Source organism: Struthio camelus, chromosome W (genome assembly GCF_040807025.1).
Source record: "Struthio camelus isolate bStrCam1 chromosome W, bStrCam1.hap1, whole genome shotgun sequence".
Taxonomy (NCBI): domain Eukaryota; kingdom Metazoa; phylum Chordata; class Aves; order Struthioniformes; family Struthionidae; genus Struthio; species Struthio camelus.
Window position 1 is genome coordinate 49,036,164 of NC_090981.1, and position 15,727 is coordinate 49,051,890.

Consider the following 15,727-nt stretch of genomic DNA (forward strand, 5'->3'; position numbering starts at 1 on the left):
AGAAGGGAACGAAGATTGATGTGTGCTGCAGTAGAGTAAAAAAGGAAAAAAATAAAAGGGGAAAAAAAAAGCTAAGAAAGGACATGAGATCCCAGTTTTGAAGGCAGGAGAAAAGTCTAGGATCTTGATATGGGCAGTCAGAGACTGTACATGTGCACCGCATAGAAAGCTAGGAGAGGTTCCCACCAGAGGCAGCTGTAACCGAAAAAAGTCCAGTTTATAAGCTGCGTCATTACCTTATTAAATTGTAAATCCAACTAATTGTGAAATACAAATAAAAATCTATAGAAGAGTTAAAAGAATTCAGATTCATCAACACACTCCAAAGTATAAAATTTCTGATGCCTACTTATAATTTCAAAGTAGTGAATCCTTAATACTGCAGTAAGAAGTACTTTAACTAAAAACCTTGTGTGGAGAATAGCACTCAAAGTAGTCAAAATACATCTTTCCTAGAACTCATACCTTAGGGAATTAAGCCTAACCAACACAGGTCTCATAGCAGCTGTCTTTCCTATTATTTCTATCCAACTTTACTATTTTAACACTATAGCATTTCTTTCGCTACCACAGCATAAGAATTAAAGAACAAATTTTCATTCTATAAAAGTAATGCTTAGTCCTACTGTTGGATGTACCACACAACTGCTGATGACAGAGGCAGACTGTGTTTCCCAGCACCTGCCTGTCACACAACACATTTGGTGCAGATGAAGCAAAGCTCCTTTTCTCCACTATCAAATCTACCGAGTACATGTAGGTCCACTGCGCTGCACACGAGCAAGAGATACAGTGCTTCCAAGTGCCACGTTAGCTGTGAATACATCTACAAACAGCTCTGTGAAAAGGTACAAAATCAGAAAAGTAGATCCAATGGCTTCAACAAGCATCAGCTTTACTGTGCAAATATCCATTTGCTGCCTGAAGCCCTTTTCTGCTCCAGATCCAAAGAATATTGAGAAAGATAAGGACAGCAATAATGGCTTATTCACATACTCCTTTGGATCATACAGTCCATGTTCTACGATATAGCAGTTCTTATTCTTACATATTCTGAGTTGAGACAAAAAAGGTGAAACATTCTATCCTGATAACAGCATGTCTAGGATAAAATAAGGAAATAACTTTGTCTCCTGTCTTGATCTAGACCTCGCTTTATAAAATATTATCCCTGCAGAATCAGAAAATAGTTCTAAGTTTTAGCTGCTACCTTTCATATACACCTCTGGAGAAAGGAACAGAGACAACTATCCTACTATACCCAAGTAAAAAGCGCTTCTAAGTTCTTCAGACTATACCTGAAAGAAAAAAGTCTCTGTATGCTTCAGAAGGCTTGAAGTGACCTGCAAGGTCCTATATTTGACTGAAGAGACGCCCATTTCTGATTAAAATCCTCAGAAGGAGGTAGGAGGACAAATGAAAGAGCAGAATACTAGTACAGTTGAAAAAAATTAATGAAGAAAAACAAAAGGAAATAGGCAAAAAGGTCCTAGCTTTAAAGAAGCAAATGGGATCATAATGTCATCCCATAAGTTTCAGATGAACATCTAAAGGAAAATCTTTAATATTCACTTGCAATTTAGAGAGAGGGGAAAACAAACATTAAAAAAAAAAGTATCCAACCTGAAGCCTAAGGAAATAAGCAAAAAGTCTGAGCATCAGCCTTAGAAAAGAGATTTGTGGAAGGCGGGAGCTGAGGTGGTGAGAAAAAGACACTAGAAGAAAAAGTAAGGGTAAGCATGATCTGCATGACTCTCTAAAACTTCCTGAAGGCAGGAGGTTCATATCATTAGTGAGGAGCAATTCCTCAAGCTCCACATTTCTTTCATCTTTCACCCAAAAAATGTGCTTGTCATAGGCTAAATGCTATTTATATGAAATTAATTTTTAGAGACCTTCTCATCTTGCAAGGGGTATCTCAAAAGGCCATTTGTGACAAAGTTTGAAATCTAACATAAAGACGCCGAAATACAAGGGTCATATTAACATTAGTATTAGTAAACTTAGATTAACAGCAGCTACGACTCTTCAGCTTGGGGTTTGATGCTGGCCTGACTTCATCAAGCAGACTGCTTTTTGGTGTTGCTTTGTAGCCAAGTAGAAACTTCATACAGGCATTAAAGTCCTGTTTGTCACATTAACTGTGAATTTTCCCAGTCATCATCTAGAGATAATCGTGCAGCCTTCACGACTATAAAAACAGATCTTCACAACACGATTCAAATATATCCATGAATAATGTAGGCCTGAAAAAGAGAGCCTGAAGTTACATCCCAGCAATGATTAGCTATTAAATATTAATATAGCTAATTTAGAAGTACTCCACTGGTCACAGTGAGTAAAAATAAAAGCCTGAATCACAAGGTAAGAAGTTCACCTATTTTGAGAACAATGTGGCAGAAAACGATTTTCTGCTTATCCCCCTTCTCAAGAAACAAGCACACAAAAGATGATATCTGAATTCCACTGAAGATGCCCTCAAGAGAGCTCAAGGTGGTGTTCAAAACCTACTGACTAAAATTCAAGCTCAAGTAGCCTAAAAATAAGTTTAAAATACAAACTTTATTTCCATATTGTATAAAGTCAACTTGAGAGGGATAAGCTTTTCTCATTAGAACACTGAACAGTGAATTATTTCCTTGACAAATGCAGGGAAGAAAACAGAACATCAAAAAACGCAGTCAAGAGATCTAAATAGTTAACAAATTATCATAATGAATCTTTCCATTTCAGTTAAAAATATATATATATTCATAAAGCAAACTTTGAATAAGCTACCAAAATTTAAGCAACTCCAGATTTGTTGATTAAATATAAAATTTTAGAAGACAGCTCTATGTTCATTTACATATGCAGACCACCTTCTAGTACTGCCTCTGGAGTTTAACTTTCACTTTTTAACTGAACTTTCAATAAAACACATTTACACAAAGTCTAATTGACAGGATTTTATATACAGTGTTTGAGATGTACATGACACAATGCATCTCAATTCACTAAGTTGTGTGCAAAGATCATGCAGTTTACAACTTCCCCACATGATGGAGATATCAGTCTATCAAGCTTTTTGTGGCAAAGATGGCAGTAAATTTTGTAAGCAACAGGAAATCTATTAGTTATTTCTGGAAGCTGAAAAAATTATCTGACTTAATTCAGCTAGTCAAGAAACAAAGCAAAACGATTTTAAAGCATAAAAAGTCCTACTGCTTAACACAAAGGAACAGGACAACCTTGCAAAAACCATGAGTATAGCAGCCTGTTTACAGTCTCCTCATATATATTTTATGGGAATGCTTTCAGAGATGTTTTCTCCATATCCCAAGCTGCCTACACTACTTCTGAGATCTTCCGGTTTCTACCTGCCCAGTTGCATTACAGCACTGATGCCAATACTAGACTTGAACTAAAGGTACCCAGCAGCGGACTTTGCTCTGCAAGTAACACGCAGATGATATTAAATTATCCTTAAAAGGAAATTAGTAGCAGTAAGTGAGGTGGATTTCAGCCAGGCTGTTACCTCTATCAGTCACATTAAGCAAGCTCATTTACAATCCTGATTTCTTGGCATCCAGTTCTTCTGATGTCAGCCTTTTACCTACTGGAGGGAAAGCTTCAGCTATCCAGGACTGAGGGCAGCTAAAACCCTAAAGATGGAATACCTAAAAGGTCCTCTTCCAGGAAATAAAAATTGACAGGATGGAGCTCAGTTTCTCTTCTCAAGTTTAAAGGATGTTGACACCATAGCCTCATCCCAGCTCCACTCTGCAGGGAACATGAGATACCTTGCCCTCTTCATCCCATTCTTCATCTAAATCCTTCTTTCCTGCTTTTCTCTGCAGCCATATTGCTGAGATATGGGAAGCATAATCAACAGTCTGTTCTAGGAAATGATGGGGGGCAGGGAAGACCCTTGAGAAAGACCCATATTTTTGAGGAATGACAGAATAAACCTTATGCTATAAATTAGGAGTTACTACAAATGGAGTAGGATTGAACAGACACTTTGAGTGCTTAATGTCTAAACGTGCTGTATAGCATGGAAAGCTAATCAGTAGGGAGCATGTGGAGCAAGGAAATAAGCTCCATTTAAAACAAGTGTAAGATGATGCACAAAGACCGTAACAGAGAAAGCACCTGCTAAATTCCTTGAGGCAAAGATTCATGGGAAAGAGCAGGATCCACAATAGATGCTTACAACAACATTTCACACAATTCGGGAAGGAAATGACAAAGAAAAACAACCCACACCTGAAATAGATTCAAATAGTACTGGGTAGGGCTGGAACTTATTTTTATCTTACTCTATTGACATTTGAAGTGTGCAGGGAAACTTCTTCCAGCAGATTCTTGAACTACGCAGAGAAAGACTGTTTTGTAAGTATGACATCTTAACCTAAGCTCTGATTACTGTTCCTATTAGCTAGAAATCTATTAAATCAGAAAAAGGCAATAACAAACAGTTAAATAGCGCAGAAATCAAATAGAACAAAAATAAACAGACTCCAGTTACCATCTAGGAACAGACAGACATAATGTTCCGAGAAAGACAACTGACAGTTGCTTAAAAACTATACTAAACAAAGGCAGCTAGATCAATGCAGAAGAAAGAAAAGTAATATGATGACCCAACTCAGCTCAATGACTCAACTTCAAAAAACGCTTGTGCATATAAATGTTTATATATAAACGTATACACACTTAAATAAAGCAATGGGGACACAACTAATACTGAATCTGCATCTAACACTAGCACAAGCATATGGAAATAAGTTTATAAGGGCTATTTTGCACGAATATGAAGGACAAGAAAGTTACACAAATACATTACAACAAGGCAATGCCACTCCTTGCTGTAAACCATTGTGGATATCGCATTCAAAAGGATTATAACGAAGAAAGGTTTCTTAATAGGGAAATAAAGCAAACAAATGACAGTAATTCGAAATATCCAGTGCTGCCTCTGCTTCCGTGTTCACCCAAGATTTTTAAAGAAATGTAGGCGCATAAGGCCAGAGAATAAAAAAAAAAAAAATTAAGGAACATTTCGATGAGCCAGCCATATTGAAGTCTTCCTAGAAAGACTATGAATCCTAATGACTCAGGGGTCCTGCTTTCTTGTTCCCAAGCTAACTGTCCCATTGCATAAGGTGAATAAAGGCACTGTAGAAAGAACGGCCACAGGGAGGACACACCGCTATTTGAAAGCGCACGCTCCCTTCGTACTTACAAGCACTGCACCAGCAACTGAAAAGCCCTTTCAAAAAGTCCATTTCAATTAAACAAAAAAACAAAACAGCAAAAAAAAAAAACCACACACAACACACATTCAGATGACAATAAAGAAAGTATTTCTATAAAATGTATAGGACACTAAAGAGAGTAGAATCAGAATTCAGGACATCGTCAAACACATACCTCCGTCTCATTTCTTTTAGTACAAAGAGACAGCAATTCAGCTTAAGCTACTGATGAAAGTAAAGTCAGTCTGACAACACCTCTGACAATGCGTCCCAGCACACTTCTCTTTTCATGATCTCAGCAGCATTGACAGAAAGAGAGGTACGAACTCGACAACCAAGGTCCAACTATTTAAAACATCACAGCAAGATTTACTAGATGCCGTCTGCTATCATCCTTCATGTATTCATAAAGGGATTCATATTTTTACTATGATTGAGGTTCTGGCATTTAAGCTTCTTTAATAATGAGACTGTCTACTCAAAAGGACAGCAAAGAACATACCTTTGTTGATGATGGCGGAGTAGGAAAATTAAGCCAGGCTGGAGCAAAGTCATGCTGCGCCATTTAGGTCCAGTCTCTCCGAATCAGTGAAACAAGGCTTCAGCACCTCATGGCAAGTCCCTGTAATCGGGGAGGGGGGAGAAAAAAAAGAAGAAAAAAAAAAAGAAATCAGTACATTTCAGATGTTTCCCTTACAAGATTACTATACTCATGGTGTTTTGATCATTACTTCCCTTCTGTCTTCTGGTACTATTTTGTCAAATAAATCTGTTTTTGAATCTAACATAGCATCATCTGTCATCATTATGGCAGCACACTTGCTCTTTTAATACCAAAGTATCACACTAATTAAGTATTTTACAGGTATTGAAAACAGAACCATACCATTCACCCCATTTATAAAAGGAAATAAATAAATGGAGCATCTTGTGCGAGGTCAGATCAGAAAGTTGTGGCAAAATTTGCTTGTGAAATATTTTCTAATTCACTCCAGAGAGAATCAGAAGAGCAATTTCATTAGCTCCCCAGCATAAGCTAATTTTTCAAATTAGTTTCCAAAAGTTCATTCCAGATGCCATACTAAGTTTCCTCACGAAAAGACTGAATACTCAGGGCCACCAAAAGTCCCAAATTTTCTCTAGACTCAGTAGAAACAGGGCATGCAATTCCAGAAACACTTCCAAAAATCCAGTAAAATTCTCTAGAACATTTTTTCTTCCAGAAAAGCTGTCTTCTCTCCCCTCCAAATAAGCAGCATTTTCTAACAAAATAAAAAGCTTCTGTAGATTAACTATCTTCTTTGTTACCTGTAAAAACTCAAAGGTAATGAGTGACATCCCAAAAAGCAAATTTCTGCTCAAATGCTTCCACCCATACTTTTAACTCAAACTAATTCACAACCATGAAAAACATTTATACATGTTAAATCAGTTAATTTCCTATACTTGGTATGCAGAATTATACTAGGTTTAAGCTTCTGGTAAACACAAAAAAAGGCAGAGACTTAAGGTAACACTGAAAGCAAAAGTCTCCCAGTAAAAACTATGAAAAATAAATCAGAATACAGTATCTTGCTTAATTTATTCAGTTCACTAAGTAAATAGTTAAATTACTAATATTTTTGCACAAGCATTGAGATGCAATGCATTTTGTGGCTTACACAAGATAACCGACCACATCAGGTCAGGTCCTTGCCAGTAAGAAATCCTGCCAGCTTTTCATCACAAAAGACCTTAAAAAGAACGGACAAGAGAATGGCTTAAGATGTTAAGTCCCAAGAGTGCTTTTTCTACCCCACGTTCTCCTCACAGGTGGGAAAATATTACTCAGTAAGCAAGAGAATGCAAGATAATGTTAACTATATAATCTGAAGCTGAACTATAGCACAGAAAAGAAAGAAATGGATGAAATACCAGCTAAATTACAAGGAAACCTGAACCACGGTCTGTAGTTAAGTAGTGCAAAATTGTCAATGATTCAAAAGTATTTTAAGTGTGATATACACCTACTTAGAAATTCAGCTAGTGAAAGCACTTAATATCCAAGTGTATTTGCTTTGAGGCACCAAATAAATGTGCATTCCACCTCTGCATAAGTCCCCTTCCTTCATACACAGCTCATCTCCAAGTTGGAGAATCACTAAATCTTTAGAAAGGACAAGACAGGCAGACTGGCACAAAAAAAATAGATCTTCAGACCAAGGCACTTACTGCCTAAAAAACAAACAGAGAGACTCAGCATAGATCTGTTGAGAACTAAGAATTCAAAAAACATTATCAAGTTATTGGTGAATCATCTGTTAGGAGTGAGACAACAAAGGTACTAACAATGTGATTTCTTAATATATTAATCTTACTCTTTATAGAAAACTAGTCAAGTTTTCCCATATCACTATCCATCCAAATGCCACTGGAAACATTAATCAAAAGTTGAGGTGAGACCTGGTGAGCACCAAGGATCCCAGGACTAGAAAACTGTTTTTAAACCAACCTTTGTCTGCAGCTTAAATGTAGGCTTAAATCCTGTAATGCAGACTTAGATGTTTATTCACAGACTATGATTCAAATCATCTCCACGTTTTCAGTTCTTCATTAAAGCTTCTAAAAAGTTTTTCTGATAATGCCGCCGAGTTAGATGATTCAGGCCCTTTTCTCTAAAGCAGAAAGAAGCCTGGGTATAAAACTAAACAATACTAATAAATACTTTAGGTTGCCAATCCCAAGTTTTACCAGACATGGTATATACAGATCATCATACAGATGCTACCTTTCTGAGGTTGCCAACAAGTCTGCCCGAGAGTGTATTTTAAAATAAAAAAAAAAAATTTCCTTACAAGCATGAATGAGCTCTGTTTTAATGATCCAGTAAACATTAGCTAGCTCTAGGATATTCAACCAAAAATATCTTCCTGAGAAGGAAAACTGAGATAGATCATAAAAAGTAAGACTGGAAGGTCAGTAAAGACTACTCTACTGCTTCAGGCTATATTTGCCGTAAACAAATCATGGTCAGTTTGGTTGTCAAACATCAGTTCGATTTTTCGTTGCTTTTCAGTTTAAGTTAAGCCAACGACACAGACTACATGACTTTCTTCTGAAATGTGTCCCAGTACTCAACTACTCTTATACCATCACAAAAGTTTCTTCTTCTACAAGATCTAACAACTTTTTTTTTTTTTTTTTTTTTTGCTGCTATTGAGCTCCATTACTTCTTAAGCTATCTCCAGTAGTCTGGGACATTTCTGTATACTGCATTCTCCAAAACATTTGCAACCTCTACCCAAACTGGTACTATCGACAAATTCCAGAGCATTTCAATATTAAGTTATGAGCAAAAAAATCGAATACAAGTAGACCTCTGCAGAAATTCAGATACATGCGTCCAGCTTGACAAACAAGAGCTGCCTTTACAAAGGCTGAGGAGCCACTATGGCAGGTAAGTAACGCTGATCTTTGACAGCTGGTTTCCCCACTACTATGTGGGTACTAAAGCAATTTCATTGTAGTAGAACGCTTCCACCTTTCAGAAACATGGGACAAGATAGTCCTACTTTTAACTAAAATTCACCTTAACTATTTGAATAGAATAAGGGTTAATAATAGCACCCATATGAGCATTTACAAGAACCTGCTTTAATTGTACTGACAGACTATGAAGAACTCACATGTATGGTGTGTAAGTCAGAGAAGGCTTGCTTGCGGACAACAGGTCAACTGCTTCATTAACACTGACAGAACAGCTGTTGTATTCCTCACATTAAAACTGCTGTCACAATTAAGCTTATTCAGGTAACCTCCACAGATCGTAACACAATGCCTCCACGGCTTTCAGAATCTCTTTTGATAATAAAAAAGCAAGCCCAAAATTCATCATTTAGTTTAATTCTAGTAGCTCAACCTCAAAATATAGCCGCCATTCTCTAATAAAAAGGCATGAAGGCTAATTTGGTTCAGCCTATTACTGAAGCAGCAGAGTCGCACAATTTTAAAAAGGCAAGAAAAAAAAGGTACTGAAATACTGCTATCCTCATACTGGTAACGTTCAAATGCATTCAAGCCTCTTCAATCAGATTGCTCCAAATATTCAATTTAAGCTCAGGAATGATCTCAATGCTCAATTCAAGAGTCACACAGTGACTTCAGAAAGGAAGTCTTCTATAGACAGTCCATAAATTCACCTAAATTTTATGCTTTGCTGTGTATGTGGACAGCAGAATATTTTGCAGCAAAGAAACACACTGTTCAGTTTTGCTTATTGTGGGGCATTTGAGAGAAGCCTGTAAAGCATTTTGTTTTAGGTAGCATGCAACAATTACTCTGATCACCCAATATTTAATTATACAAAATTAAATTCGCTAATTTTGTGAGGATCTTCAGCAATAAAGCAGTAAGCATCAAACTATAATGAACAGTCAGTTCCAAAAGCGGTATAGCGAAGACATTTGATATAAAGATAACTCCGTAACACAACTTCGAGTCACAGTAGCAACTGAAATAAGAAAAACATTGCACCAAGTATGCTGAGTCAACATCCCAAAAGATTTTTTTTTTTTAAATAGTTTGTTTGGTAGGGTTCTTTTGTAACAAAGTATTTTTCACCAGTTGAAGTAGTTGGAAGCACACATTTTTCAGTTACTTGCCTCATCTGAAAAGTATTTCAGAAAATGCAGTGTATCGCCTTTCCTCAAAACAAAGGCAACACTTGAGAAAAGCGTAGCAGAGAGCAATTATATGAATCAGAAACCAAGACTTCTGTGAAAAAGCTAAGAACAAACATCTAGAGCCAACTCACAACAATAGCAAAGACTGACCTAAAGAAACAACTCCTATCATATTAGCTTGTGCTTACCCTATTAAACAAAGAAATTAAATCTGAAACAGTACAGTCAGTTTTCTATAAACTATTTTTGTGTGGGTGAAAGCACCATAACAAAACTTGAAAACATTTAAAGCAACAATTTTGAAATTCAGAACTTCACTGAATACAACAAGGAACTATTTTAGTGACCAGGGACAGGAAAAGAGTAAGAACTTAGCTTGCTTCATCTCACCAAAAGAGGGCCTAAGAAGTATTTAAACAGTGGCTACGAACATCTGTTAAGGAATAAATTCCACTGAGAAATGAGATGGCCGTTAATCCAAAACACCACAAGAATCACAAGATGATAACGGTCACAACACATTCAGGCTAGAAATGTAGTGGTTTTAAATATCTGAAGAACAAGATTCTAGAACACTAATCATAAACGTTTGAATCTGCCAATTGTTGTTATGCTTAAAAGTCAGAAACTAATAATTGTAATTAAAAGTTAAACTTTTAACACAATGCATGTACACAAAGATAAAACTGCAATACTGAATCCACTTTTTCCCATGACAGGATGTAGCTACATAAGAATAAAGTTCACAGTTTTTCCTCCCCTCTCTCCCCACTGAACTATGCTCCTTTCAGCCAATGCCCAGTGTTTAAAAATCAAACATTTTAAATGTGAAGAACATACACTGCAATCACTATATAAACTGAATTCTTAATTTTTTTCTGCAATAGAGCAGACAATTCAGCATAGTACAAAAAAGTAAAAAAAAAAAAAAATGTAGAGTGTACTCGTGAGCCTGCAGATGAATTTACAAATTGCTTCTTCAGGCTTCATTTATATTTCAATTTTAACATCAGATGCAAACTTTAATCCACTAACACTGGGAAAATTATGCAACAGCTGAAATGACTAACATTTAAGTTTTGTTTACAAAGTTTGTTTGGAAGCTAAGAGCTTCCATGTCGTTAACACATAAAACGGGCATGAAATACACAGATAAAGGAGACCTGGTCGAACAAACTACCTGAAAGCGTTACAGAATACATCTTAGGTTTACCAAACACAAGAACTCACACAGTAAAATCTGCAGTTTCTTTCAGCAAAAATAGAACTTTTTCCCCTTGTGTTCACCAGAAGAAAAAAAAAGAAGAATATTTGTCCTAAATTAGGGACATAAATATGTCCCGTTACAGATTTCATCTTCCCTCACTCCTGAAGGATTTCATTAAATAGGCAGACCAGCAATACAGGGCAGTGATTTCTAACCACTAGCAAAGCTTAAGAGCATTAATGGGAAAGAATAGCGTAGAATCCAAGCAAACATCTGTTAGTCCAGCTCATATCTCCGCATAGCACACTAAAAATCAGAATGCAATGCAGACACATACTACACTCATTTACAGAAAGGGTAAGTGTAGAGTCACTACAGAGGGAATCAGGTAGATTTATTAACTCACTTAGCTGCAGTGATAAACCAAGAAGCAGTTATATTTGCAAAAGCCATAGAGCAAAAGGATAAGGCAAAGAGTTACACCTGGAAAGGTCTGCCTTCCCCCACATACCAGACGTCTATAAAAGGCTGGAAATAACTAGGAAAGACAAAGTCCTTAAAAAAAAAAAAAAGTCAGAATCAGATACTGGAACCATTATGATCTGACTTCTTCCATGTTCCAGAAATTCATATAACGTCTCTTGTGCTGCACCTGCCAACATAGTTGAACAACAGTAGCTTCCTTTAAAAAGATCTGCAACCTGGCCTTAAAATATGGGCAAGAAAACAAAGGTTTACGGACACCTTGAATGAACAGGTTACACAAAGATAAATTCAGCTGATCACTCTTACCCTATTATAAATACGTACCTTTTTCCAGATTTTTTTCTAGTTTCACTTCTAAGCAATAGATCTTTCCAGTATCAGAAATCCTCTCTGAATTTGTAAATCTACACAAGACCAGGAACAGATGAACAGCATCGCTGCAGCTGCATAACACTCGTCAGGAGTTGGAAAAGCAACTCTTATACAAATCCCTCTCAATGGAATCTGCACTGGCTGCCTACATGGACAGAATATCAGCAAGCTGAGGATGGGAGAGCCTACAGACAAGGAAGAGTGAGGATGGGGACAGAAATGATATTCCAGGATATTGCAGGGACAGAGAACAGACAAAATAGTTGTAATTCAAACATTCTGAATTTTAGTTCCATTTTGTTTTCTATAAATAGGCCAAACAAGAAAAAGTGTACCCGATTATTAAACAACAGAATGCTGAAACAACAGTAGCCTATAACATAATTCGTGCTGACATTTAACTGTTGTGATTTGTTGAGATTTTCATTTTTGTTTTTAATGGTTTAAGTAGCTCTAAAAAAATGCAATACTAAATGCATTTTCTTTTTACATTTAACTACACACACTGTCACAATTTTGTGACACATTAGAATCAAGCTTTAAAATATGTAACGCTACTCTTTATTTTCTGAGGTCTATATCCATTAAAGATCAGAGGAGGAATGTCTCAACTGAAAACGCAACTCTTCAGCTTATTAAAGGCAGGGTTACAAACCTTACACCTCTCCTTGTAAAGAAACATTGCTCCTTACAACATCCTTTTGAGAGCATATTGTCTACCATTGCGTCAACAGTTCTGGTATTTCTGTCAATGGCATTAACAAAGACAGTGTCTCCTTCACTGCTCTCACATTCACAAAATTGTAAATGGGAAAGTATGTCTAATCATTTACTAGTTCTAAAACGGGAAAGTATCTTTTGAAAAATCAAGACATTAATATCTATAAATGTTCTGAAAGACTAACTTGTATTTACTCAGAATATCAAGAAGTTTTATCCTGCAACTTAAAGTAGTTCACCTTTTGCTCTGATATCCTGGAAATCAGATACTTCAGTTTTAAACTCTGAGCCTCCTTAGGGTCAGACAGCGTATCTACAAACAGGCAGCTATTGTACAGTCCGATGTACAATATTCTCTCTAAATATATCCTATGTAATACTCAAATATAGACTACTGTACAATAATTAGGATATGCTCAAGCCTTTACCATCAGCTCAAATATAACGTGAACAGCTACACTGCTGTAAATGAATTTAAAATATAGCCCAAGAGTGTTCAGAATCATTTTAGAAGAAGCCGATTCTTCCCTTCATGTAACTTATCAAACCTGATTGTGGGCCCCAAAATAGCCAATTCCTTTAAAGAGCATAGAACTCCTGTGCCAGACTACTCCTAAGCAACACTGTCTTCTGCTGTCATAAGAACTTGAGGAAACATCTCTACAAACACTTTTCTGACAGCTACTTGAAAATAATGCTAAAATAAAACGCACATACTATAAAATAGAAGAAAGCATATCAGAACATTTAAGATGACAAGGACATGAGATCAGAGACCATCCCCACCCCATTTTAAGGGCATGTTGTTTAACTTGTCTAACTAGTATTTAGCTGGCAGAGGAAGGACGGTCTCAGTGGCATTCTCAAGGGATCCAATCTCTGCTCTTATTGTGAGAGAGGTAAAGTCTCTTCAGCACAGAAATTAAAAATATTGCCCTAGCTCAGAAAGTTGTTTTCAATAATTAAGACAGCTTTTGCTACTGCTGGTGAAATAGATCAAGTCCACGATAGCATTTGTCTGAACTAGCAGAATAAAAAAAGAAGCTTTGCTTTTTCATGATGTCACTAGAAGGAGTACACAGTTAAAATTGGTGGCATCACTGAGGTAAGGGAAAAGCTGGTCAACATGATAATAAAACAGCCAAAACACCAAAATCTAAAAGTTTGTCCATTTCAGGAATTTGCCTTATTAAAATAATTAACTCCATTTAAATGCAGCTGACAAATTTTATAGGAAAAATAAAATAATTTTTAAAGTAACGCTAACAAGTATTACTCTGGCAGCTGAAACAAGCCCACCAGAAGCTAAAGACAAGGAAAAACAGTTACATGTTTTCAGCTGAGATACTTTTCACACTCTCTGGCTATCCCGAAAGATTTTACAGGAGAAAGTTTCTGTAATACAAGTTATTTCGGAGATTAGAAGAAAATAAAAATAAAAGGCAAGTATAAACTCACAAGCTTCAGGTATTCTTACCTATTCAAGTGAAGCAGTAAGCTTATTAACAAAAAATTACAGAAGCTTCAAGCCATGAATTCCCAAAGCTTGATTTTAAAGGACTATATGAATTCAAATTTCTCAAGGCTCCCTGAAGACTAGTTAAAAACTTCAGTCTATTGATTTGCATAGAGAAATTCAGGAGTAGCATAAAGACATTAAAAGCACATAGATATTTGCACATACATACACTGTCTTCAGAAAGATCTAGAATTACCATGTATGCATACCCTATGATCTTTCACCTACTGCCTAGATTAATTATAGAGATTAATCTAGAGAATACAGATTAATTATAATTACCCAGATTACTATTATTAGATTACTATTACATGGCATATCACAGACCATGCATGGGAACCTTAACTCCACCCCTCCGCTGCAAGCTCCTTTGATAACCCACCCTCACCTGTTACCTGATTTTTAGCATAGTATTTGTAAATGGGGCAAAAGAAGGTTGTAAGCCATCAGCATCTTGCATTACACTCTACAACACACTACAACATGGTTATCACACACTAGATGAAAAATACAAAGTTACACATTATTCAGTGGCTCTAGTCTGCCCCTGCTCTTGCTGCTGTTCTGTCTCCTTGGTTATGAACTACAGTAAGTATTTCAAATTCTTCTTATTCAAAGACAAACCAAGCATATGCAAAATTTAGAGGGGCCCAATAACCAAGTCCATATGACATTTTAGAAAAAATTGAGGATCTAAAAGGGAAGGAAGGGACACTGTTTTCTATAAGGGAATCGGACACTGTTTTCTATAAGGGAATCGGACACTGTTTTCTATAAGGGAATCGGACACTGTTTTCTATAAGGGAATCGGACACTGTTTTCTATAAGGGAATCGGACACTGTTTTCTATAAGGGAATCGGACACTGTTTTCTATAAGGGAATCGGAACAGAATATTCACTATCAAAGGTACATCAAAAACTGATTGTACTGCATTTCACAACAACTACAGAGAAAGCTATTTGCCAAGGTCAAAAGTTTTCTGGAAAAATATCACCATCAGGGAAAATTCTCACTAAAACAGAGCAACTCTTGAACAACCAAGCTGCAGACCCTACAGCTGTCCCATCTTGGGCCAGCTTCAAAAACTTGCTTCACCTGATCTAGCATTAGCCAGTACGACAACTACAAAATTTTGCTCTTAACTACCCAAAGATACTATATGCTCAAGTCCCAACCATCAGACTGCACAGCCTCTCTTCTATACGAACTGAAACGTTCAGGATTTTTCTTTAAGGGGACAATTAAAATAGTCTACTTCTGCAAAAGTTTTTCCTTCTGTTGCAGAAGATATTTCACCTTAAACATCAAGTTTCTTCTGTGATGTGATGTGCCCCATTATCTCTAGTCAAGAGCCGCACTAATTTAAAGAAAAGTTTGTTTTAAACAATATTTCTGGTCTAAGACCTTGTACGTTTCAATTTGTATTCCCTTTTTAAAGGCATGGCTTATTAGAGACCTTGCTTGCTCTGTCATTTGTTCAGTTTGAACACAGCAAATAAGCCAATTTCAAGTTATTTTGC

At 36.5% G+C, this 15,727-nt stretch overlaps 1 protein-coding gene across 8 annotated transcripts in view; it reads right to left on the minus strand.

The window, feature by feature from the left end:
- LOC138064029 (vasculin) overlaps positions 1-15,727 on the minus strand; it is a 34,986-nt gene that overhangs the window by 12,870 nt on the left and 6,389 nt on the right. For all 8 annotated transcript variants that reach the window (XM_068924637.1, XM_068924640.1, XM_068924639.1 and 5 more), the window contains one exon: positions 5,743-5,862. In XM_068924637.1, the coding sequence (XP_068780738.1) occupies positions 5,743-5,805 (63 nt within the window). In that variant the 5' untranslated portion in view covers positions 5,806-5,862. The remainder of the gene's footprint in view (positions 1-5,742; positions 5,863-15,727) is intronic.